Below are 26,362 nucleotides of genomic sequence, written 5' to 3' on the forward strand. Positions count from 1 at the left end.
AGCATAGTGACACTCCACGGTGCAGACTCCTGCAGCGGGTGCGCGCATTGGCGCGTCCGGGCGCCCCTGCAGGTGAAGTTCTCCCCGGACTGGCCATTCTTGGGGGCGCGGGGCCCCGCCCCCGTGACGTCAATCCAGGGCCTGACAGTTGAAGCTGTTCTGATCGGTTGCTCGGGAGACCGGGGTACACAGAGAGGACTGGCCTCCGTCCCCAGGCCGAAGAGGCGCTGTCCCAGTCCCCCGTCCGCTGTCCGCTCCTGGGGCTCGCAGGCCCCGGGCAGAGGAGCCAGGTCGCCCAGAGCTGTGACCAGCGGAGAGCTTCAGGCACCATGAGTCAGAGGCAGGTGCTGCAAGGTAGGGGCTGGGGCGGCTGCCCCCACAGTAGTTGGCGGGAGCCAGGGCATGACTGAGCAGCTCGCTCCACCATGTCTCTCCCCGCAGTGTTCGAGCAGTACCAGAAAGCCCGGACCCAGTTCGTGCAGATGGTGGCAGAGCTGGCGACCAGACCCCAGAACATCGAGACCCTGCAGAACGCAGGTGAGCCCTCACCTGAACCCGCTTGGCCCGCACCCCTGGGGCAGTGTCGCCTGGTGCCCTGCGCCTTCAGTCATTAGTCTGCCCCGGTCCTCAGCCCTGCCTCGCCCATCACCTGTATCCCAGGCCAGTCACTGCCTGTGTCACTGGGCTCTCCTAGCTGCGTTCCCCGCCCCCACCCTCTCCTTCCCCCTGCCTCCTATCCCACCCCTACCCCTAGCGCTGAGTTTTGGGCAAAAGGATGGGGGCTGGAGAAATTCCTCCAGTTCACTGCGAAGGTGGTAGAAGCATTCAGTCTCTTTCGCGGGCCTTTGGGGGTGAGGCTGAGCTGGGGAAGCTTACAGTTTGGTGTGAGAGGGGCCCTATTCCCATCTGTACTGCCACCAGGCAAGTGTCAGCTGGAAAGTCAAAGCCAAACGAACTACCTGCCTGGAAGTCATTTTATGTGAATGGGAATCTGCCCTAGTCACGCCCGTGTTACTATCAGGGTGTGAATGCCTGTCACCCTGCCTTGATCACCTTCAACTTCACATCAAAGGAATTCCATTAGTTCTCATTTTGCATTAGTGAGAGAGCTTGATATGCTTGAGTATTTTCCAGGAGATTCAAAGTCGGTAAAGATCTAGTTTTGAGAAACCCTTATAATATTCTCATTCCACCCCTCAGCCCAACTCATGCAGACTATAGAGGGGAAGAGTGTGTGGGTGTGTGATTTGCTTCTTATCTAGTAACAAGGAGATAATGGTGGCTTTCCTCTCCCTTCCCTTCCCTTCTCTCATTAAGCATGATGCCACCACCATCTGAACTCAAAGTACGATAGCATCTTATCACTACTGTGTCATGAGAAGCCTTCAATTTGTAGGATATGATCTTTAAAACTCACTTAAATTAACATGGAATTCAAAGAAAATTAAGAACATTAAAATTAAGGATAAGAATGTTTAGACATAATATTTACTCTGGGTTATTTTTTAGGAGAATTACTACAGCACCTAGATCAGGGGTGGGCAAACTTTTTGACTCGAGGGCCACAATGGGTTCTTAAACTGGACCAGAGGGCCAGAACAAAAGCATGGATGGAGTGTTTGTGTGAACTAATATAAATTCAAAGTAAACATCATTACATAAAAGGATACGGTCTTTTTTTTTTTTTTTTTTTAGTTTTATTCATTTCAAACGGGCCGGATCCGGCCCGCGGGCCGTAGTTTGCCCACGGCTGACCTAGATGGTACCCTATAGTGTCCTTGGGAGGGATTTTGGTGTTTATTCCTTCTATGTTTTTATTTAGGGTCAGGAGGTGTATTAAGAATGGAGAAAGTGCATTTTATAACAGTCTTTAAAACTTTTTATTTAGGGACTAGTGCCCTGGTCCATGATATTCATGCATTGCGGGGGGGAGGGGTGCCCCTCAGCCTGTCCTGCACCCTCTCCAATCTAGGATCCCTCTCACAATCCGGGACTGCTGGCTCCTAACCACTCACCTGCCTGCCTGCCTGATCATCCCTAACTGCTCCCCCCTTCTGGCCTGCTCACCCCCAACTACACCCCTGCCAGCCTGATCACCCCCAACTGCACCCCCCCTGCCAGCCTGATTGCCTCCAACTCCCCCCACCGGCCAGCTCACCCCACCTGGTCCCTCTGCCAACCTGATCACCCTCAACTGCCCCACCCCTCCTGGCTTGATCTCCCAAACTGCCTCTGCCTTGGCCCCGCCACCATGGCTTTGTCCGGAAGGACATCCGGACGGTCTCCCAGAAGGTCTCCTGGTCTAATTAGCATATTACCCTTTTATTAGTATAGACTAGAGGCCTGGTGCACAAAAATCTGTGCACTCTGGAGTGTCCCTCAGCCCGGCCTGTGCCCTCTCACAGTCTGGGACCCCTCAGGGGATGACCACCTCCTGGCTTAGGCCCGCTCCCTGGGGGATTGGGCCTAAACTGGCAGTCAGACATCCCTCTGGCAGCTTGTGAGCCCTCAGGAGATGTCCACTTACCAGCGGGGAGCAGGCCTAGCTGCAGTTGGACATCCTTAGCGCTGCTGAGGAGGCAGGAGAGGCTCCCACCACCACCGCTGTACTGGCAGCCATCAGCCTGGCTTGTGACTGAGCAGAGCTCCCCCTGTGGGAGCACACTGACTACCAGGGGGCAGCTCCTGCATTGAACATCTGACCCCTGGTGGTCAGTGTGTGTCATAGTGACCAGTGATTTCCAGTTGCTCTGCTGTTAGGGTCAATTTGCATATTACTCTTTTATTATATAGGATAGAGGCCTGGTGCATGGGTGGGGGCCAGCTGGTTTGCCCTGAAGTGTGTCCCGGAACAGGGTAGGGGTCGCACTGGGGTGCCTGGCCAGCCTGGGTGAGGGGCTGAGGGCCGTTTTCAGACTGGCCACAACCCCTTCAGGGTGGGGGTCCCTGCTGAGGAGCCTGGCCAGCCTGGGTGAGTGGCTGATGGCTGTTTGCAGGCTGGACACAGCCTCTTCAGGGTTGGGGTCCCCGCTGGGGTGCCTGGCCAGCCTGGGTGAGGGGCTGATGGCTGTTTGTAGGCTGACCAAGCCCCCCAGCAGGGATCCTTACCCCATGAGGGTGTGGCCAGCTTGGGTGAGGGGCTGAGGGCCGTTTTCAGACTGACCACAACCCCTTCAGGGTGGGGGTCCCCGCTGGGGTGCCTGGCCAGTCTGGGTGAGGGACTGATGGCTCTTTTCAGGCTGGCCACAGCCCCTTCAGGGTAGGGGTCCCCACTGGGGTCCCTGGCCAGCCCGGCTGAGGGACTGATGGCTGTTTGCAGACTGGCCACAGCCCCCAGCCACCCAAGCTCCCAGTGGAGACTGGCTGAAAGCTGGTATCCAGGATTTATTTAGCTTCTATAATTGAAACATTGTTGCCTTTTGCAGAGGCCACAGCTGGCCAGGGCAGGTGGGAAGCTTGGCTTTCTCCATTGCCGGGACAACCAAGCCTCCTGCTTGCTCCAGCTCCGTGGCTGTCAGCCGCCATCTTGGTTGGGTTAATTTGCATATAGTCGCTCTGATTGGCTGGTGGGTGTGGCTTGGACATAGCAAAAGTATGGTCAATTAGTATCTTTGTCTTTTATTAGTGTAGATAATTGTAGATTCACATGTAGTTCTAAGAAATAGTACAAGATCCTGTATACCTGAAAACTGTGGAATGATATCACAACCAGGATTTGACATGGGTAATTCATTAATTTAATTCAGGTTCTCCCAGTTTGACTTGGACTGATTTGAGTGTGTTTGTGTGTGTGCTATGCAGTTTTATCCTGTGTGTATCCATCACAATAGTCAAGATATTGACTCTCATCACCCAAGGATGCCTCCCTGTGCTGCCCTTTTATAACCACACCCACCTCCCTCTTGTCCCTAACCCTGGGCAACTTGCACTAAACTTTTTTTCACTTTTTAAATTTCATTATTTCAAAATTGATAATCTTTTGTTCTACAGTTGTTTCGTGTGGATTAATTTACTTTCTTCTGTGTGTGTGTGTGCGCTTTTATGCATGCATGTATACTCCTCAAAGTACTTACTCAAAACAGTGCTAGACATACAATGTTTCATATATACTGACTAAATAAAGTGTATTAGAGCATAATACATTTTTAAAATGCACTTATATTTTAGGTGTTTTTTTCCTCTCTCAGTCCTACTCAATGCCCTTTGTTAATGGACACTTACTATTTACAAATATTTAATTTTTGGACAATATACTGCTAAACTAAAATGTTTTTAAAACAGGGAAGATGATTGACATTACATTAAAATTTGACACAGAAATATGGAAGTATATGTAATACTTAAAATACACAATATCATGGTTTAGTATAATAGTGGCAGGCTTTCTCTTCCCCAAAGTGTACAATGTAGAATATATTAGGGGATGTAATCAATCCAAACAGGCTAAATGATCACCAAAGTATAAGTGACTTAGATATGACATTTAATTTTTAATTATATTTTAAATTTAGAAAAAGAGGGAGAGAGAGAAACACTGATTTGTTGTTCCACTTATTTATGCATTCATTGGTTAATTCTTGTATGTGCCCTGACCAAGGATGGACCCTGCAACCTTGCCTATGGAAACAACACTAACCAACTGAGCTACCCAGCCAGGGCTATTTGACATTTTAAACAGCCACCTATTTTCACTTATGAAGGAATGGAATACAAAAGGAACATAACAATGTCTTAAAGTTATCTGCACTTTAATAATGTCTTGATGGAATACTAAGATTTTTCTTTTCCTATGAAACTTATTTTAACATATTTCATGTTATCTGGATTCAATGTAAGCACTTTTTTAGTTATTTTTAATTGAGACACCAAATGATTATTCCAGTATATGTATTCTTTTAATTTAAAAAATAACCTGTAAGCTTTGTTAAGAAAATTTTTCTTAATAGTCAATTAAGTTAAACATTCAAATTGTTTATTATTTTATTGTTTGTTTTGTTAATCCTCATCCAAGGATATTTTTCCATTGATTTTTAGGGACAGTGGAAGGAAGAAAGATAGACAAAGAGAGAGAGAAAAAAACACTGATGTGAAAGAGACACATTCCACAGGCACCCAGACCGGGATGGGGGATCCAACCTGCAACCCTTCGGTGGGTGGGCCAACACTCTATTTACTGAGCAACATCAGCCAAGGCCAAACAGTTTATTATTTTTTAAAAAATCACCTGGATTTAAAAATGCTTCTGAGCCCAGCCATGGTGACTCAGTGGTTGAGCATCCACCTATGAACTAGGAGTTCACAGTTTAATTACCGGTCAGGGTACATGCCTAGGTTGCAGGCTCATTCCCCAGTAGGGAGCAGACAGGAGGCAGCCAATCAATGATTTTCTCTCATCATTGGTGTTTCTAACTCTCTCCCTCTCCCTTCCTCTCTGAAATAAATAAAAATATATTTTTTAAAAATAATAACAAAATTAAAATGCTCTTTAATGAGCCAGTATATGTGTGCATCAATTATATATTCTGATCAAGTTTTTTTTTCAGTCATGTGAATTCATATTGGTAGCCTAAGACATGACTGCATTTTATTCCTGACTTGGACATAATTTTTGCATACTTCGGAGGGTTTTGTTTTTTCACTTTTATAATAATCTATTTAAATAAATACATATCATGTATTCAAAATTATGTGAAAACCATTTCCATATGCGTATCATGAAATTGATAGGAAGCCATTGAAGAGTTTTAATTAGAGGAACATTGGGATCTATTTTGTGTTTTACAAAGGTGATTTTCACAGTCGTGTGGAGAACAGATGGAGGGGATTGAAACGGGATCAGGGAGACCAGGTATCCATTTTTGCTGTACCAGTCTGGCTGGATAAGAGATATGCAGGACTTGTGACTTAGCAGAAGGGAGCAGGGGCAGGTAAGAAGAGAGAGGAGTTGAAGATGACTCCAAGGCTTCTGGCTGCTTAGGTTAGCGCCATTCGTTGAGGAGAAAGAGGATACAGAAGGCGGAGGAAATGGTGATTTCACTATAACAGCATTGAGTTTGTGGTGTGTCTGGGATATCTATGTGCCAGTGACCATGGTGAGCAATTTGGGTATATAGGGCTCTGGAGCCCAGGAAAGTGATTTTAGCTTAGATGTATAGACCTTACATGCTCATTAAATGTTTAGATGTGTTGAACTTACATGCTCATTTGAAAATATAGTCAGTTCATTTTTATATTTCTTTATGTAATTATAAACATGCAAGTTCCAATCATTTAATCTAAAGTACATGTAAATTGAACCTGCCATACTTGTATACTCTACATGCTCACTCAGTTAAAATTCCACATATCCAGATGGTGATGGCTGTGACCTAGTCTAGAGTCAGACAGTTGCATCAGTTTAATACAGTAAGCTTGGAAGACAGCCACAATGATGTTAATGGTAGAATAATAACACTTCAGCAGATTATACTCTTTGGTATGCATTCTAATAAACCTGGCTATAGGCCTGTTTCATTACTAAAGGGTAAATGCTATTTAAGTATATGTTAAATAAGTCAGTGAATGCATGCTGTGCTTCCTTGCCTCTTAGGAGAGTTGCTAGCTTGTTCAGAGAGTCAGTGGTCTCAGTTTCATCTTCCTGTCACCTCTTGCCACTCGAAAATGATGTATCAGGTGTGGTAGCCCTTCTCTTATAAACAACTGAGTTAACAGTGAATCACCAAACAAAATTGAGAAGATGCTAACTATAATATTAACTACAAGGAGAATAATTGTAAAAGAAGAAAATAGATTATTTTTATCATAATTTTAAAAACTATACATGTGTTTTGTGATTCATTCTGACCCTTTAAATAAATTATAAGACTTTGTGTTATAAGGGATATAACATCTAAAATCATAATTGACTTGATAGCTATGACAGTGTAAAAGTATTTCACAGAAAACAAAACAGACATGTGATACTAAAATTTATGATTTTTAATCAAATACAGGAATAGTGGCCAGAGGTATATAATCATAGAGGCTGGGAGAAACCAAACCAGGTCCTAAAAATTCTTACTGTAAAAAATACAAGGGAGGACACTTAAGTATTTTCAAGTAAAAAATGACCAGTGAAGGAAAATGCGTTGTAAAATCCATTAGTGTCATGACACTTGCTTCAGTAAAAAGTATAATCATATAAATGCAATATCTCATTATAGAAATAAAGATTTTAAATCTGCTAAAGTTGTTAAGTATAGCTGGAGTTACTCTGTGATAGAACAGGTAGTGCTTACAGTAGTAAAATCAAAGTGAGTGGTGGTTTTTAGAGCCAAGACTACAAGTTTTTCAATTGGAGCTAGTTGTATATTCAGAACTATGCTAGGTAATTTGAGAAACAGAAAAGTATAAAACAAGCTTGGCTCTAGAGATGCTTATTATTTTACTATGGAGATAAGACATTTACTCACATAAAACTAGAGAACCACATAAGATGCTACATCAAGGATGGCTGCTGTGCTTTGCATGACTTTGGGTGTACCATTTATATCACGATCAATGTGAGTGGCATCGCCTGGATTTGTGCAGTACACAGCCATACATGGTGGACCTGGGAATTATTCAGTCTTCATTTTTATTTATTTCACTGAAAGTAAGTAGTGTAAACAATAAAGCTCTCCATGGCTTCCCATTTCACTTAGAGTAACATTACAAGCCCAGCTGGTGTGACTCTATGGTTGAGCATTGACCCAGGAACCAAGAGGTCACCAGTTTGATTCCCAGCCAGGGCACATGCCCATGCTGCTGGCTCAGTCCCCAGTATGGGGCATGCAGAAGGCAGTCAAAGTTTTATCTTTCTATACTTCTCCCATCCTCTCTCTCTAAAAATCAATAAAAACAAATTTTTTAAAAAGACTAATGTAACAAAATCTTAATTTGACCTATAGCCAAATTTGATCTGGCCCAACCAAGCTCTCCAGCTTTATCTCTTGCCCCATCACCCTCCCACTTGACATTTCAGACTGGTCTGAATTTCTCATGGCGTCTTCAACAGTCAGCCACAATCCTGCATCCTGTCCAAGCCAGAAACCTGGAAGTATCACCGATTCCTCCATCTTCTTCACACTAATCAGTTTCTCTCCTAAATACCTCCTTAGGCCATTCACTTTTCTCTCCCTTTTGCCATTGCTGTTCTCCAGGCTATCTGCACATCCGGTGTAGGTTCCTACAACAGCTTCCTCAGTGGTCTCCTGCCCCCAATCTTGTCTATTTCCCCCCTTTCTTCCCAGTCTAATCAGAGTGATCCTTCTTTAGAAAGTACAAGTTTGATCCTATCACTGCACTGACACTAATGTTCAGATACAATTCAAAATACTTAAAATAGTTTATTGGACCCTTCAGGATTTTGGTTTCTGTTAATTAGCCTTCTTTCTCCAACATTCTCTCTCCCCTCTTGTACTGTGGTGATACTGCACTCTCAGTTTTGTCAGTATATCAAACTGTTTTTGGTTTTGAGCTTCATTTATATAGTTTCTTCTGGTTGGAATACTCTCCAATCCATTTACCTCACTAATCCTTCCAATTCTTTAGTAGGCAATCTGCCCCCAAAAGCCTTCAGATCTCAACTTAGATGCCACTGCTCCTCGATTGCCTTTCCTGTGTTCTTCAAAGCCTGGGCTAGATGCTCTACCATGTTTGCAGAGCACGCTCTACTTATTTCGTTGCATATATCATAATGTGTTGCATTTGATTATCTCTCAAAGCCCCTTTACAAGTTCTTTGAGGTTAAAGACAATTGTGCTTTTAATACCTTGTCTATTCTGAATAGGTATTTCTTTTATTTTAATTACAATTTACATTCAACATTATTCTATACCAGAAGCCTGATGCACGAAATTCATGCAAGGGGCTCAGTCCTCCCAGCCGCGGCAGCTTGTCTTGGCCCTTGCAGCCCCAGCTTCGTCCGGAAGATTGTCTGGAAGATCATCCAGAAGGACGTCCAGAAGGTCGTTCGGCTGCCCAATCTAATTAGCATATTATGCTTCTATTTTCATAGATTAGTTTCAGATGTACGGCATAGTGATTAGAAAATCGTGTACTTTACAGATTGGTTCCCCCAATATTTAAAGTACCTACCCAGCTCCGTAAATAGTTATTACAATATTAGTGACTATCTTCCCTAATTTACATCTCTGTGACTATTCTATAACTACCAATTTGTACTTCTTAATTCCTTCACCTTTTTCACCCATCCACCCCAACCTCCCTTTCTTCTGTCAATTGGCACTCTCTCCTCTATTTCTATTTTGTTTGTTTATTTTGTTCTTTAGATTCCATATATGAGTGAAATCATATGGTATTTGTCTTTCTCTAGCTGATTTATTTCACTTAGCACAATACCTTCTAGGTCTATTCATGCTGTCACAAAAGGTCAGATGTCATTCTTTTTTATGGCTGAGTAGTATTCCATTGTGTATTATGAACCACAGGGTTTTTTTTTAATCCTTACCCAAGGGCATGCTTAGAGAAAGAAAGGGAGAGAAAGAGAGGGAGAGAGAGAGAGAGAGAGAAAAAGAGAGAGAGAGAGAGAGAGAGAAACATCGATGTGAGAGAAACATCGATCTGTTACCTTCTGTACATGCCCCGACAAGGGGTGGAGCCCACAAGCCAGGCATGTGCCCTGATCAAGAATCAAATGGACAACCTTTCAATGTAGGAGATGATGCCCAACCAACTGAGCCACATTGCCAGGGCCCAAAATTCCACTTTAAGGTATATGGGTACACTAAAGGAATTGAAACCTGGGACTCAGATGGATACGTGTACACCAATGCTCATAGAAGCATTATTTACAATAACCTAAAGGTGGAAACAGCTTAAATGTCCATCAACAGATGAGTGGACAAACAATATGTTGTTTATACATACAATAGAATATTATTCATCTTACAAAGGTAATGAGATTCTGATACATGCTACAATAGATGAACCTTGAAAACATGCTAAGTATGAAATAAGCCAGGAAACAAAAGGACAAATAGTATATAATTCCATTTATATGAGATATCTACAGTAGAAAAATTCAAAGAGATGGAAAATAAAATAGAGATTACCAGGGACTGGGGGTATGGAGAAATGGGGAGTTGGTGTTTCATTTGTATAGAGTATCTGTTAGCAATGATGAGAAAATTCTGGAAATGATAGTGGGTGATGGTTACGCAACATAGTGACTCTACTTAATGCCACTGAATTGTACGTCTAAAAATGGTTAAAATAATAAATTTTGTTATGTATATTTTACCACAATAAAAATAAATAAAACTGAAAAACAAAAAGATAAGAAGCAACTACAAATCTTTACTATGACTTAAATGGCCTAAAGGCTGTTTATAGACACTTGTTTTTAAATAAACAAAGTGGAGGTGTTAAATATCTTTATAAACAGAAGATTGATGTAATATGTATATAAATTACATGTAATATGAGAATGAATGGGTAATTTTTTTGTCTTTGGAAATGTTTGACATTTCCTTCCTAATTTATATATGTAGTAGGCATGCACAATCAAAGTAATTAGGCCTGTGTTGCACTGAAGGGAATTAAAGGAAAGAGCTGTGGTTATTTTGAGGCTATTTTATAATCTCAACTTGATTATTAGCCTCTTGAGAGTAGAAGCTGCCTTCACTCGTGTGTAGTTCTACTCCTTGCCACTTGGTAAACGCTGATCTGTTTTTTGAGTGAATGATTGAGGGCAGGATCAGCAAGGTCGTTTCTGTTTGGGGCTTAACTGGATTGCAGTGTAGGTGTTAGCAGCAATGTCTCCAGCATGGCACTGGAACAAGAAAAATAGAAAAGGAGCTCAAAGCTATAAAGTTGGGGGAGGGGGAGGATTGTAAAGATTTATCCTATAAGTTAAATTTCAAAAATAGTTTCACACTGTTTTATCAGTTTAATATAGAGTATACTAAATTGTTTTATTATAAATATTAGAGTATAATATATGAATTATTTTTAATATTAGTATTAGATAGATCATGTTGGCTCCTTCAGTGTAGACTCCCAATGAGGTCATTAGCTGCTCCCTAGAGACCTTGTATATCAGATATTATAGCAACTATTCAGACTTCTGTAATTGATGGACTCTAAATTTTCATGCATTCGCTCACCAAGGATCAATTACTATGGATTCCTAATGGACAAGCAGGTAAGGAAAAATTTATTTGTATGTCATATTTACTTCTTTTCCTCTCTCCTCTCCTCCCCTTCCCTCAAACTTCCTCCCCTCCCACCCCCACCTCTACCCCTGTCTCTTGCATCATTATCTGTATTTTTAGGACAAACCTATAATTATAACAAAGTCTAAGAATACTTATACTTTGTATTTTTTTGCCTTATTAATGTATTTAGTATGAAACTTTAAATATATGTTAACAAATTTAGCTTTTGTTTTTTAAATGGTACATATTTATTATCAACAATGTCGAGTTATATTCAACAAAGTGGGCAAAGGACTTAAGAGACATTTCAACAAAGGTGATGTAAACAAGCACCTGAAAAGACATTCACCATCATTAGTGCTAGGGAAATGTAAGTCAAAACCACAGTGACATACCACTTCACACCTATTGGATGCTTATGAAGTTAAAACAACAGGGATAATAAGTGGTGGTGAAGATGTGGAGAAATCCGAACCTTTGCACTTTGCTGGTGGGAATGTAAAATGGTGCAGCTTCTGTAGAAAACAGTTTAACAGCTTCTAGATGGTGGTGATGATTACACGTCATTGGAAATGTACTTAGTACCACTGAATTGTACACTAAAATTGGCTTAAGTGGTGATTTTTATGTTATGTGTATTTTACCACAATTAAGGAAAAAATGAATAGAGCAAAATACAAAGAAGAGATTGACAAATTGTTTTAAACCCAACTTTCTAGGAAGAACCCATATTAACACTTGGTAATAATTCTAATACCTTATTCTGTGCTTTAAGCTTTTTGTTGAGAGATATTTCAGAAATTATCTCTAAGAAAAAAGTATAGATAATATTATAAGCAACACTTGCGAGCATAGGCATGTTGAATTGTTTAACAGGAGCTATGACCTAGGCATGAGCAGGAGTGCTTTGTGCCTGCAAAGTTAACCAGCCTGTGCAGGTTTTAAACTTGCAACTGTGGCCTTGGATAAGATGGTCTAACCAAGCAACTTAGGCATTAAATGATCACTAAATGGAGTGGGAGACTATGAAAAGCCACAGGTCACATCATCAAATGTCTCTGAAATAAGCATCATTACTCTCTGTTTATGTTATTTGGTAATACTATTTATTTTACTTTAGTCTAATCCTAAATGTTATTGTACCAGTAAATGTTTTCCTTTTATTCTATTTCAAATGTTTCTGGATGTAACATTAAAAAAGAATGTTGGTGCCCCAGCAGGTGTGTCTCGGTGTTTGAGCATCGACCTATGAACCAGGAGATCATGGTCCTATTCCGGGTTGCAGGCTCAATCCCCAGTGGGGCGTGCAGGAGGCAACCAATCTATGATTCTCTCTTATCATTGATATTTCTGTCTTTCTCTCCCTCTGCCTTCCTCTCTGAAATCAATAAAAATATTTTTAAAGAATACTGGTAACATATGCTTTTATAGATCACTGGAATATGTTTTCATGGAAAAGATGCAATAACATCAGTTGAATAACTTGCTGTAAATTACATAAAGTTCAGAAAGTCAAGGGGCGCTTTGTTCCAATTTGAGCTCCATCTTTGCCTTTCTCATAACTTTAGACTAACACACCATCATAAAGCACAAATAGCCATTGACTATTTTACATATTTTCTAGTAAGGTAAAGTTAATATAAAGAGTTGTATATCCAATGAAATGACCAAAATGCAATTATTATTTGTCTCCCTTCCCCTACCTCGTCAATTTTAACACATATTATTTGTTTAGCAATTATAAATAAAGAAATGTCAGAATTTCTAACCTTGCTCCACCACTTATTTGTTGTGTGACAATTTTTTAAACTTTCTCAGGCTAGGTGTCCTCATCTGTAAAGTAGACATAGTAATAAGGCCTACATCCTAGGTTTGTTATGAGAGGTCAGTGAATTAATATGGAAAACAACTCTTTAGAACAATGCATGCATACAAGTGCTCCATAACTATAAGCTACTTTTATTATTATTGTGAGGATGATATGCCTTCTCTGTATTCAATCCTAAAATGAGTATTGTGAGACCTGATAATACGGTATACTTTCTTATATTAAGGATTTTATTTTTTGGAGATAATGTCAGAAATATGATTCATGAATGTGAGGTCCTAGCCTAATGGCCCTCCTGCTCCCCTGGCCCTGAGGTAGGCCCTGATAAAATTTCTGTAATAAACTCTAAGTTCATTTGGAACCTGAGTGGGGGGAAAAAGACACCACACAAATGAAAGACTTCATTGAGAGGAAATAATCTGAACTGAGCCCTGAAAGACAGGATTTGTAAAGATGAGGGGAAGGGGTGTAAGGCGGGGTGGCGAATCAGCCTGTACTATGTCCTTCACAACCTTTCTTTTCCTTCCTCATGACAGCCTGTCAGGTCAGGTCACAGCTAGTATTTACCAATCAGGTATTTAAAATCCTCTCTAGCCCACAGTCATTCTTATTTCCACACTATGCTGCTTCTTTGATAATTAAAGGTTATATTCTGTGTCTTGGCCAATTATATGCTTTTAAATATCCCATTAGTTTTTAGTGGCTAATTGTTTTTGCTTCCCCCTGCCCCTTAGTTTTCATATTGGCAAAGACGAAATTGCAAATTGTATGTTTGCTTTTTAATTTAAGTTTTGCTGATTTGTGTTCTTTCATCATTTCACGCAGGTGTAATGTCTTTGCTGAGGCCTCTTCTTCTGGACGTGGTCCCAACAATTCAGCAGACTGCTGCGCTGGCTCTCGGGAGACTGGCTAATTATAATGATGACCTAGCGGAAGCAGTTGTCAAGGGCGACATTCTCCCACAGCTTGTTTATTCATTGGCAGAACAGAATGTAAGAATTTTTAAAAAATAAGTTATGTTTTTTACTTTAAAAATTTGATATTTTGGGTACATTTGCAAGCTTGTAGGCATTAGAATTAATAAGATGTTAATGCACATTACATTCAATTATTTGAACTGAACATAATATCGTTAGAGCATTCTACTTGAGGTTTTTTTTCCCATTATTGTTAATATAAAGAGAAATAGATTTTAAAACTTAATGGAATTATACATCAAGCAGTATTTCTGTGTGTGGGAGTGTTAAAATTATAGGATCAGTCTTAGGTATATAAAGCCTTAGGCAAACAAAAAGTTGTTTACAGAAATCTTTATATACAGGTGAAATTTGTTAATGGCAACTGTCGGAAATTGCTTTAAAGAGATGGGAGATAAGCATCCAAAAAAAGGAGAATGTATTTATTGGAAGGCTTGATAAAGCTTTTTTACCAAGTATGCAAGCATGTCAGGCCTTTTAAGGCTCCGTAGTTAGTAGTGACTATTAAAACCCAAGGAATTGTCTATGAATTTGAAAATTCCACAACATAAAAAGTTAAAATAGCTTAAGGTAATGTATCACCATTATTTTTACACAATTATAAAACAATCTGTAGAAAGCTACTTTAAAACTCTAGTCTAATTTTTAAAATAAATTAGTAACTATTTGGTTACTGACATAAAATTAGACTTTACAACAAATACTTATGTTACATTTAAGAAACTAAAGAAAAACATGAAATTAAAGCATCATTACTAAGTAGCATATTTCTTCTTTTGTTTTGTTTTGTTAGTCCTCACCCGAGAATATTTTTTCCATTGATTCTCAGTGGAAGGGAGGGAGTGGAGAAAGAGAGAGGAAGGAGGGAGAGACTAACATCAATGTGAGAAAGAGACATCAATTGGTTGCCTCCCACACATACTCAGATCAGGACCGGAGATTGAACCTACAACACAGGTACGTGCCCCTGACCAGAGCTGAGCCTGCTACTCTCCCCTGCTCCGGAGCTCTAACCACTTAGCACACCAGCCAGGGCTAGCAAATGGCTTATATCATCAATATATACCAGGTTTTGAGTTATAATATTAAAAATATACTTGGTATATTTTCTCTCTCATAAATTTTTTGCATCTTAATATTTTAGACTAAGTAACTGGAATGCTTTCAAAACAGGTGCTATGACACCCAGTCACTTTTTAGTAGTCACTGTAAAGAAACAGAAACAGAATCTAAAATATGGGGTTAACTTGGTTTTGTTCAAAGGAAGAGTTAGGAGACCATTGCTGCGTCATTATGTGAACCATAAAACCACAGTGAGTGTCACAGCTAAATACTTCCTAAGCATTTAATTTTCGTAGCTATATAAAGAAAATCAAGTTTCACTTTTATTTCTTAACCTTATAAAGTTTATATGTAGAAAATAGTGTAAATATGAAGCATTCACATAATATTGTCATTTGTATTTATCTTTTTTAAAAAGCATTTCTAAAAAAGGGATAAATAACATATCCCATTGTTTGACTAGATTATTTTCCAGGAAATATTTTAGAGAGGGGGAACGGAGAGCATGAGAGAAACATCAATGTGACAGTGAAACATTGATTGGCTGCCTCGTGTACACCCCTTACTGGGGACCAAGCTCACAACCAACTGGGAATCGAACAGCAACCTTTCGGTGCACCTGACAACACCCAACCAACTAAGCCATACTGGCCAGGGCTGCCAGAAAAAGTGTTAAAATGTATCATGAATGTTTTGCCTTTAAATTTAGGATACCAGAAAGATGATTTGAGGTTATGAAAGGCCTACCAGCCTTAGAGACTCAGGGCAAGCAAAGGAAATGAATTTGCCAGTTGACAGTTTAGTTTTACATGCTAACAACCCAAGAGTTCTCGTACGTCAAACAAATACCTTCAGTGTAATGCAGATACATTAAAATCTCAGTATTTTATGAATTTGTAGGAAATAAATTTGCAGGAAGGAAAATATTTTATAAAATTATGTTTTAGAATAAAACATTTTAAATGTAATATGACTTACATTGTTTTTGTTTAGTACTGAACGAAAGCAACAGGGAACATCAAAAAATTAAAATGACGCTGCAGGATGTTTTTCTTCAGTATTTAAGAGCTTTTGATCTTTATTATATTAATGTTGTTATTACGTTGGTTTTGGTCTTTTTAAACTTTCATTATGTAAGTGCTCAATTCACTTTGCGCTTTATCTATTTCATCCCTGTAGCGTTTCTACAAGAAAGCAGCTGCCTTTGTGTTGCGAGCAGTTGCTAAACACTCTCCTCAGCTAGCTCAGGCCATCGTTGATTGTGGAGCACTGGATACACTGGTGATATGCTTGGAAGATTTTGACCCTGGAGTCAAAGAATCTGCAGCCTGGGCTCTTGGATATATTGCAAGACATAATGCAGGTAATGGGGCATATTTTAAAGTGGGGCTATTTAAGTATATATTTACTAGGTAAATCTGGTTTTGCTTAGTAAAGCATAAGTGAGGTTTTAATGATACTTCTATACATTATGGGAGATAAGCTTTGAATGATGCCCAAGTTATTGGGATGACAAATTCACACACAAAAAAATCAATACACTCCAGTCTTATCTTAGTTAGCAGAAGAGAAATTTGTAGACAGAAACAGAAAGGGGATGGGGTGGGAAATGGGACAAATGAGATATTCAATCTCAAAGACCTTGATAAATTGGTTCAGTTAAGAATTATTTTAGGTTGTCACCCCTCAGGGTACGTTGAGTTTTCACTCTTCCTCCTAACCCAGGGTATTCCAAATCAGTCAGGGCCATATCATATGAGTGAGTAATGTTGAAAAGATATGGACTTAACTTTCTAGAACATGATTGTATTCAGCCCATTGGGCAGGAAGGAGGAGAAAGAGAAGGATCACCTTCTCCTATAAACTGACAGCTCAGTGCCTGGACTTCTCGTGTGAAGGCTGTGCTGACATACCTAATTAGTAAAAAATATACAGGGACCAAATTGGTCCTACCACTTTATAGAAGTTGCTAAATAACATAAACAAGTAACACAAGAATATGCAGTTTAACTAACATGTAAAAATGATCACTTTGCTGGTTATCAAGAACTGCATATTAAAACATTAGTGCAAATGTCTTTTCCCACCTGTTATTACTTGGCGGGGAAAGAGGAAAGCATAACTATAGGCAAGTGATTAAGGGCACTGTGGCATTAGGCAGGACCTGAGTTTGAGTCCAAGTTCTCTCACTTAGTTGTTATGTGACATTGGATATGACTTTTAACTTTCTGAACCTTTATTTCCTCATGTGCTAAAAGAGAGTAACTACTTCAGAGTTATTCAAGATTTGTTGTGAGGATGAAAATACATGGTCAATGCTTCATAAATGAAAGATATTAGTATTAATATTGAAGGTTAGAGAGGACTTGATAATGTGTATGCCCTACAAATTGTGTCAACATGTGGAAAGTTGTTTGGTGAAACTAATTTAAGTCACAAAAGAGTTTATGGTTACTCTAAAAAGCCTGCTTTGGGAATTCATCCTAAGGAAAGAATTTCACACAATGAAAAACTATATTCGTGCAAATGTTATTGGAGCATTATTCATAATATCAAAAAACCTCAATTATTTGGCAGGAATTTAGAGGTTAAATTATGGTAGTTTACATAATGGACTCTCATTCAACAAATTAAAAAGGCAATTGTGAATCCTACATGGTAACATGAAAAGGTGATTATAATGTTAAAAAAAAAAAAGACAAAATTGTAAATTACAGTTATAATAATTTCTCTCTATATAAAAGCCTAATATGCAAAGTATCCCCTCGGGAGTTTGATCACGCACTATGACGTGCACTGACCACCAGGGGGCGGCGCAGAACAAAGGAAGGCGCCAGCCGGCATCCGGCAGCCAGCAGCCGCTAGGAACCCTACCTGTGCATGAAGTTTGTGCCCTGGGCCTCTAGTATAAAAATAAGTTTTTATGTGGACATAATTACAAAGAGATACATGTTTGCATTACTAAAATGATAGAATTAAGGATATTTTTCTTCATTTTCCAGATTTTAATATGTATACATGTATCAAATAATAGCTACCATTTACTGAGTAATTACCATGTGCCTGGCTCTGTATAGTATACATCAAATACATTATCTCATTTTGACTGTGCTACCATTAGGGTAGGTATTACTCACCTTGTTAAACAGAGGAAGAAAATGGAGCTTAGAGAGGATGCCTGAAATTATGTTAAAGGCAGAACTGGAATTTGAGTCTAAATCTGTCTGACTCCAAGCCCATCTTAACCACTGTGCCATATAGCTTCCCTGAGTACTTCGTGAAAGAGTATTGAAGAAGAAACTCAAAACAGAAGCAGTAAGAAGTTCTCCCATGGCTATGTTAAATGTTGTTCTTAAAGTGGTGACACTATTGGAGACAAAAAGAAATAAAGTGATATAAAAGTAAATTGAGAAAGAAAACTATTATCTTGCTTAGAATGGTTCAGAATTAGTATATTAAAATTATTTCCTTCATATCTGGATTTTGGTTTCCCAAACAGGTTCACCTTAGGACTATTGCTTAACACATGTTTATTGGGGAAACTAAGGCAGTGTTTTAAATCAGAAGCTGGTTATCATGGGGAAACTACACAAATATATTTAGTAATTTTTTTTAAGCCAGAGGACTTAACGGCAAACAGATTGTAACATGAGTATTTCAAAGGGTGGTGCCAAAGAGTTTGGAGAGACAGCTTGTAGAAACACTCTCAGGCAGGTGCCCATAAGTAACCTTTCCAGACCTCCCTTTTGTTGAGTTTGAGGCTAAATGATAATAAAGAAATAACTTATAATATAGGGTCTGTTTAGGGGTTCCATTCCAATTGTTTTTGCTATCACCGGCTCCCACATGGAATCCCCCTTTAATAGTACTCAAAGGCCTGGGACCCAGAAGCTCCCAGAGGAGATGGCTGCATGGACTAAGGAAAGGGAATTGTTATCAAGATTTAAAATGGTGGCAGAGTAGGAGGATGCTGCACGGACATGCTCCCAGGAACAAGCTGGAATTACAACTGAAACATGGAAAGGCTTCCTGAATAACCAATGGAAAACTCACAGGAGAGAACCCCAATACCCAAGGACTGAAGGCAGAGACCACATAGGCAAGAAATGGCTGGCCAGGCACTCACAGACAGCAACTGAAGTCCTGGAGAGATGTCTCAGCTGTGAGAGAGTGCCACTGAAAACTCTGGGATCTAATCCCCAAACTGGGCTCCTCAGCAGAGAGCACCAAATCTGAGGAGGGTACCCACATAACATCTAGCAGTGAAAAGCAGTGGGGTGCTGTCTGCCAGGAAGTGGCAGTTGAAAGTTCAGGCACCCTCTTGAGGGCCAACGCACAAAAATTCCTTGTGGAGCCACCCACCTTGTGCTCTGAAAGAGAGAGGGTAAAGTGGACTGGAGCTATGAGAGCAGAACCCAGGACTGGGGACTCGGGGAATAGACCTCAGAAGGCAGACACCCCAAGTTTCCTGGGCTGAGTCATTCCCTCACACAGCAGAGGACATCTTTCCCACAAAGACATCTGCCTTGCCTGGGGAAAAGACAATCAACACACCCTATGAGAAAACACCTTTCTCTGAGGATAAACGTAACAATTAGCCTCCAGGCAGAAGCAACTGCGCCCACCCTTTTGAAAAAACTCTCGATACACCTGAGGATGATTGCCTAGGGGCAATTCAAGTCAGAATCCTATTACAGTGGGGACTTAACTTACGAGTTTAATTCATTCCATGACGGAGCTCGTAACTCAAATTACTCGTATGTCAAATCATTAAAGTGAACGAGTGAGACACGTGATGCTGGGCTGATGTTGTGGCGTTCACTGTGACGTTCGCTGCGCCAACTAGCAGTGGGGTATCTGAAGCTGGCTCATAACCCGAATTTTAGCTCGCAACTCAAAGCAAAAAATCGGCCGAGAGATGGCTCATATCTTTAACGCTGTCCTGCACTAGAGATTGAGAGGTGAAGAGAACCTACCTAATACATAGTCACAAACACAAATAGACAACCAAAATGAGGAGACAAAGAAACAACCCCCAAATGAAAGAACTAGAGAATTCTCCAGAAGAAGAGATAAATGAAGTGGAGATAAGAAATTTATCTGAAACACAGTTCAGAGTACTGATGGTAAAAATGCTCAACAATATGAAAAAAAGATATAGTAACTATGAAAAAAGAACGGTCTGAGATAAAGAATGACATAATACAAATAAAGAACACATTGGAAGAAATACACAGCAGATTAGAGGAAGCTGAAGATCAAATCAGTGAATTGGAAGACAGAGTTGAAAATATCAATCAGAGAACCAAAAAGAAAAAACAATTAAAAAACAGGAGGAAAGCTTAAGGGAACTGTGGGACAATGTGAAATGTAACAATATTAGAATACCAGGTGTGCCAGAAGAGGCAGAAAGGGAGAAAGGCATAGAGAAGGTGTTTGAAGAAATAATGGTAGAAAACTTCCCTAACCTGGCAAAGGAAAAAGTCACACAAGTTCAGGAGGTACAGAGAACCCCATGCAAGAAGAGCCCAAACAGGCCCTCACCCAGACACATCATAATTAAAATGCCAAAAATTAAAAACAAAGAGAGAATCTTACAGGCAGCAAGAGAAAAGAAAACTGTTATCTACAAAGGAGTTCCCATAAGGCTGACACCTGATTTCTCATCAGAAATTCTACAAACCAGAAGAGAATGGCATGTCATATTCAAGGTAATGGAAACCAAGGATCTGAAAACAAGGGTACTATTACCAGCAAGGCTATCATTCAAAATAGACGGTCAAATAAAGAGCTTCCCAGACAAAAAAAAAAAAAAAGGCTAAATGAATTCATCACCACCAAGCCAGCATTACAAGAAATGCTAAAGGGATTGATGTAAGGGACTGCTGAGAAGAAACAGAGAGAGAAACCTAGCCATACAGGATTAAAATGGCTATAAATAAGTACCTCTCAGTAATAACCCTAAATGTAAATGGATTAAATGCTCCAATCAAAAGGCATAGGGTAGCTGAATGGATACAAAAACATGACCCAACTATATGCTATCTACAAGAGACTCACCTCAAAACAAAAGACACACACAGGATGAAAGTGAAGGGATAGAAAAAAAATTTCCATGCAAATGGAAAACAAAAATACTCATATCTGACAAAATAGATTTTAAAATGAAAGCCATCACAAGAGACACGAAAGGTCACTTCACACTACTAAAGGGATCGACCCAACAAGAGGATATGACCCTGGTAAACATATATGCAGCCAATATAGGTGCACCTAAATATATTTTTAAAAAGTTCTAGAGGACTTTAATGGAGAGATTGACAACAATACAGTCATAGTAGAGGACTTTAGCATCCCTCTGACTTCACTGGATAGATCTTCCAGACAAAAACTTAACAAGGAAACAGAGACTCTAAAGGACACACTGAATCATATGGATTTAATAGACATTTATAGAACATTTTACCCCAACTAAGCAGAATATACATTCTTCTCAAGTGCACATGGATCATTCACAAAGTTAGAGCACATGTTAGGACACAAAACAAGTCTCTACAAGTTCAAGAAGATTGAAATCATATCAAGCATCTTCTCAGATCACAGTGGAATTAAATTAGAAATCAACTACAGTAAAAACACCCAAAAACATTCAAACGCATGGAGGCTAAATAGTACTAGCATGCTATTAAACAATGAATGGGTTACCAACAAAATCAAGAAAGAAATCAAAAACTTCCTGGAAACAAATGAAAATGAACACACAACAACTCAAAATCTCTGGGATACAGCAAAAGCAGTCCTGAGAGGGAAGTTCATAGCACTACAGGCATACCTCAAAAAACAGGAGAAATCAACAATAAACTATTTAACCCTACAACTTAAAGAACTAGAAAAAGAACAACAAGAAAATCCCAGAATAAGTAGAAGGAAGGAAATAATAAAGATTAGAGCAGAAATAAATAACATAGAGACTAAAAAAAAAAAAAAATACAAAAAATCAATAAAACCAAGAGCTGGTTCTTTGAAAGGATAATGAAAATTGATAAACCATTAGCCAGATTCATCATGAAACAAAGAGAGGACACAAATAAATAAAATCAGAAACAAAAGTGGAGAAGTAACCATGGACACCACAGAAATACAAAGGATTGTAAAAAAAAAATACTATGAACAACGATATTCCAACAAGCTGGACAATGTGGATGAGATAGACAAATTTCTAGGAAAACTTGAAAATCTCCCAAAACTGAATCAGGAAGAATAAAAAAAAACCTGACTAGGTCAATAATAACCGATGTAATAGAAGTAGTAATCAAAGAACTCCCACCAAACAAAAGCCCAGGTCAGGACAGCTTCATAGGGGATTTTTACCAAACATTCAAAGAACTAACACCTATACTCCTCAAATTATTTCAGAAAATTCAAGAGGAAGGAATGCTTCCAAACTCTTTTTATGAGGCCACCATTATCTTAAGTTCAAAACCAGATAAAGAAACTACAAAGAAAGAGAATTATAGGCCAATATCCCTGATGAACATAGATGCTAAAATCTTCAACAAAATATTAGCAAATGGCATCCAGCAATATATTAAAAAGATCATACACCATGATCAAGTGGGATTTGTTCCAGGGATGCAAGGCTGGTACAATGTTCACAAATCAATAAACATGATTCATCACATAAACAAATTGAGGAGAACCAAGATGGCGGCATAGGTTAACGCCGGAGTTTGCTGCTTTGAACAACTACTTCGAAAGTGAAACCAAAAAACGGAAGGGACATCACCCAGAGCCACAGGAACGCTGGCTGAGTGGAAGTCCTACAACTAGGAGGAAAGAGAAACGCACACGGATACTCAGAGGAGGCGCAGTGCTGAAGTCAAATTCTGAGGTGTGGAGTGCGGGAGCGGGCTGGCGGCGGAGGGCGCGGTTGTTGTTTTCAATCGGGAGGGAGTCGCAGACTCTGAGCACCAGATCCAGGCGAGCCTTTAGGGACCCAGACTCAAACGGGAGAAGCGGGACTGTCTGGCTTCGGTCAGAGCGAGTGCAGCTTTCTCTCCCAGCTTTGCAGCGGGTGCTGGGACTCAGAGAGGCAGAGCCCCTGGGGACAGGACTGAGAGCCGCCATAACTGCTCTCTCCGGCCCACCCTGTTGATCCTGTGCGACCCGCCCCGCCCAAGCCCTGCACAGAGGCATTTGCTGGATAGCCTCAGGCAAAGGCTAGATTAGCACCTCCCTAGAGGACAGAAGTTCTCTCACTGCTGACACAGCTGATCCTCATAGCCACTTGGCCTGGAGGTCAAACCCTCCCTGGAATTAGCTACAACAATCAAGATTTAACTATAAGACTGCGAACAAAGACCACTAGGGGGTGCACCAAGGAAGCATAACAAAATGCGGAGACAAAGAAACAGGACAAAATTGTCAATGGAAGAAATAGAGTTCAGAACCACACTTTTAAGGTCTCTCAAGAACTGTTTAGAAGCTGCCGATAAACTTAATGAGCTCTACACGAAAACTAATAAGACCCTCGATCTTATATTGGGGAACCAACTAGAAATTAAGCACACACGGTCTGAAATAACGAATATTATACAGACGCCCGACAGCAGACCAGAGGAGCGCAAGAATCAAGTCAATGATTTGAAATGCGAGGAAGCAAAAAACATCCAACCGGAAAAGCAAAATGAAAAAAGAATCCAAAAATGCGAGGATAGTGTAAGGAGCCTCTGGGACAGCTTCAAGCGTACCAGCATCAGAATTATAGGGGTGCCAGAAGATGAGAGAGAGCAAGATATTGAAAACCTATTTGAAGAAATAATGACAGAAAACTTCCCCCACCTGGTGAAAGAAGTGGACTTACAGGTCCAAGAAGCGCGGAGAACCCCAAACAAAAGGAATCCAAAGAGGACCACACCAAGACACATCATAATTAAAATGCCAAGAGCAAAAGATAAAGAGAGAATCTTAAAAACAGCAAGAGAAAGAAACTCAGTTACCTACAAGGGAATACCCATACGACTGTCAGCTGATTTCTCAACAGAAACTTTGCAGGCCAGAAGGGAGTGGCAAGAAATATTCAAAGTGATGAATACCAAGAACCTACAACCAAGATTACTTTATCCAGCAAAGCTATCATTCAGAATTGAAGGTCAGATAAAGAGCTTCACAGATAAGGAAAAGCTAAAGGAGTTCATCACCACCAAACCAGGATTATATGAAATGCTGAAAGGTATCCTTTAAGAAGAGGAAGAGGAAGAAAAAGGTAAAGATACAAATTATGAACAACAAATATGCATCTATCAACAAGTGAATCTAAGAATCAAGTGAATAAATAATCTGATGAACAGAATGAACTGTTGATTATAATAGAATCAGGGACATAGAAAGGGAATGGACTGACTATTCTTGGGGGGGAAAGGGGTGTGGGAGATGTGGGAAGAGACTGGACAAAAATCGTGCACCTATGGATGAGGACAGTGGGTGGGGAGTGAGGGCGGAGGGTGGGGCGGGAACTGGGAGGAGGGGAGTTATGGGGGGGAAAAAAAAGGAACAAATGTAATAATCTGAACAATAAAGATTTAATTTAAAAAAAAAAAAAAAAAACAAATTGAGAGGCAAAAATTGCATGATCATATCAATAGATGCAGAAAAAGCATTTGACAAAATCCAACACTTATTTTTGATTAAAAAAAACTCTCAGCAAAGTTGGAATAGAGGGAGCATATCTCAACATGATCAAGGCCATATATGACAAACCTATAGCCAACATCATACTCAATGAGCAAAAACTAAAACCATTTCCCCTAAGAACAGGAACAAAACAGGGATGCTTACTTTCACCACTCCTGTTCAACACAGTACTGGAAGTGCTAGCCATGGCCATCAGACAAGAAGAAATAAAAGGCATCCAAATTGGAAAAGAAGAAGTAAAACTGTCAGTGTTCACAGATGACATGATATTGTACATAGGAAACCCTAAAGACTCCATCAAAAAATTATTAGACCTAATAAATGAATTTGGCAATGTAGCAGGATACAAAATTAACGCCAAGAAATCTATGGCATTTCTATACACCAATAATGAACTCACAGAACGAGAAATGAAAAAAACAACCCCATTTACCGTTGCACCAAAAAAATTAAGATACCTAGGAATAAACTTAACTAAGGAGGTAAAAGACCTACACTTGGAAAACTGCACGACATTGAAAAAAGAGATAGAGGAAGACATAAACAAATGGTAGAACACACCGTGTTCATGAATTGGTAGAATCAACATCATTAAAATGTCAATACTACCTAAAGAAATCTATAGATTCAATGCAATCCCCATTAAGATACCAACAGAATATTTCACAGACCTAGAACAAACTCTCCAAAAATTCATCTGGAATAAAAAACAAAAGACCCAGAATAGTGACAGCAATCCTGAGAAAGAAGAGCAAAGTTGGAGGATCACATTTGGGGTCAACACTATATTACAAAGCCACTGTTCTCAAAACTGCCTGGTATTGGCACAAGAACAGACATATAGACCAATGGAACAGAACAGAGAACCCAGAAATCGACCCAAGTCATTATGCTCAATTAATATTTGACAAAGGAGGCAAGAGCATACAATAGAGTCATGACGGTCTTTTCAATAAATGGTGCTGGAAAATTGGACAGATACATGCAGAAAAATGAAACTAGATCACCAACGTACATCATACACAAAAATAAACTCAAAATGGATAAAGGACTTAAACGTAAGATGGGAAATCATAAAAATCTTAGAAAAATCCTTAGGCAGCAAAATAGCAGACATGTGTCGAAGCAATATCTTTACCAGTACAGCTCTTAGGACAATGGGAACTAAGGAGAAAATAAAACAAATGGGACATCAAAATAAAAAGCTTCTGCACGCAAAAGAAACCATCAACAAAACAAGAAAGCCCACTGCATGGGAGAACATATTTGCCAATGTTATCTCCTATAAGGGTTTAATCTCCAAAATTTACAGGGAACTCATACAACTTAACAAAAGGAAGATAAACAATCCAATCAAAAAATGGGCAAAGGATCTAAATAGACACTTTTTGAAAAAGGACATAAAGAAGGTCGAGAGATATATGAAAACATGCTCAGTTACTAATCATCCAAGAGATGCAAATCAAAATGACAATGAGGTATCATCTCACACCTGTCAGAATGGCTATCATCAACAAATCAACAAATGACAAGTGCTGGAGAGGATGCAGAGAAAAAGGAATCCTCTTGCACTGCTGGTGGGAATGCAGACTGATGCAGCCACT

General features: G+C 39.8%; 1 protein-coding gene across 2 annotated transcripts in view; it reads left to right on the plus strand.

Annotated features, from left to right (window-relative positions):
- Window positions 1-5: 5 nt before the first annotated feature.
- SPAG6 (sperm associated antigen 6) overlaps window positions 6-26,362 on the plus strand; it is a 61,174-nt gene continuing 34,817 nt past the window's right edge. The window contains exons 1-4 of one of the 2 annotated variants that reach the window (XM_059711086.1): window positions 6-354; window positions 442-537; window positions 13,852-14,018; window positions 16,245-16,428. In XM_059711086.1, coding sequence (XP_059567069.1) covers window positions 330-354; window positions 442-537; window positions 13,852-14,018; window positions 16,245-16,428 — 472 coding nt within the window. In that variant the 5' untranslated portion in view covers window positions 6-329. Of the gene's footprint in view, window positions 355-441; window positions 538-11,133; window positions 11,186-13,851; window positions 14,019-16,244; window positions 16,429-26,362 lie in introns of those variants that run through there. The other variant, XM_059711094.1, reaches the window with a different exon arrangement.

The sequence above is a fragment of the Myotis daubentonii genome, chromosome 1, assembly GCF_963259705.1.
Source record: "Myotis daubentonii chromosome 1, mMyoDau2.1, whole genome shotgun sequence".
Classification (NCBI taxonomy): domain Eukaryota; kingdom Metazoa; phylum Chordata; class Mammalia; order Chiroptera; family Vespertilionidae; genus Myotis; species Myotis daubentonii.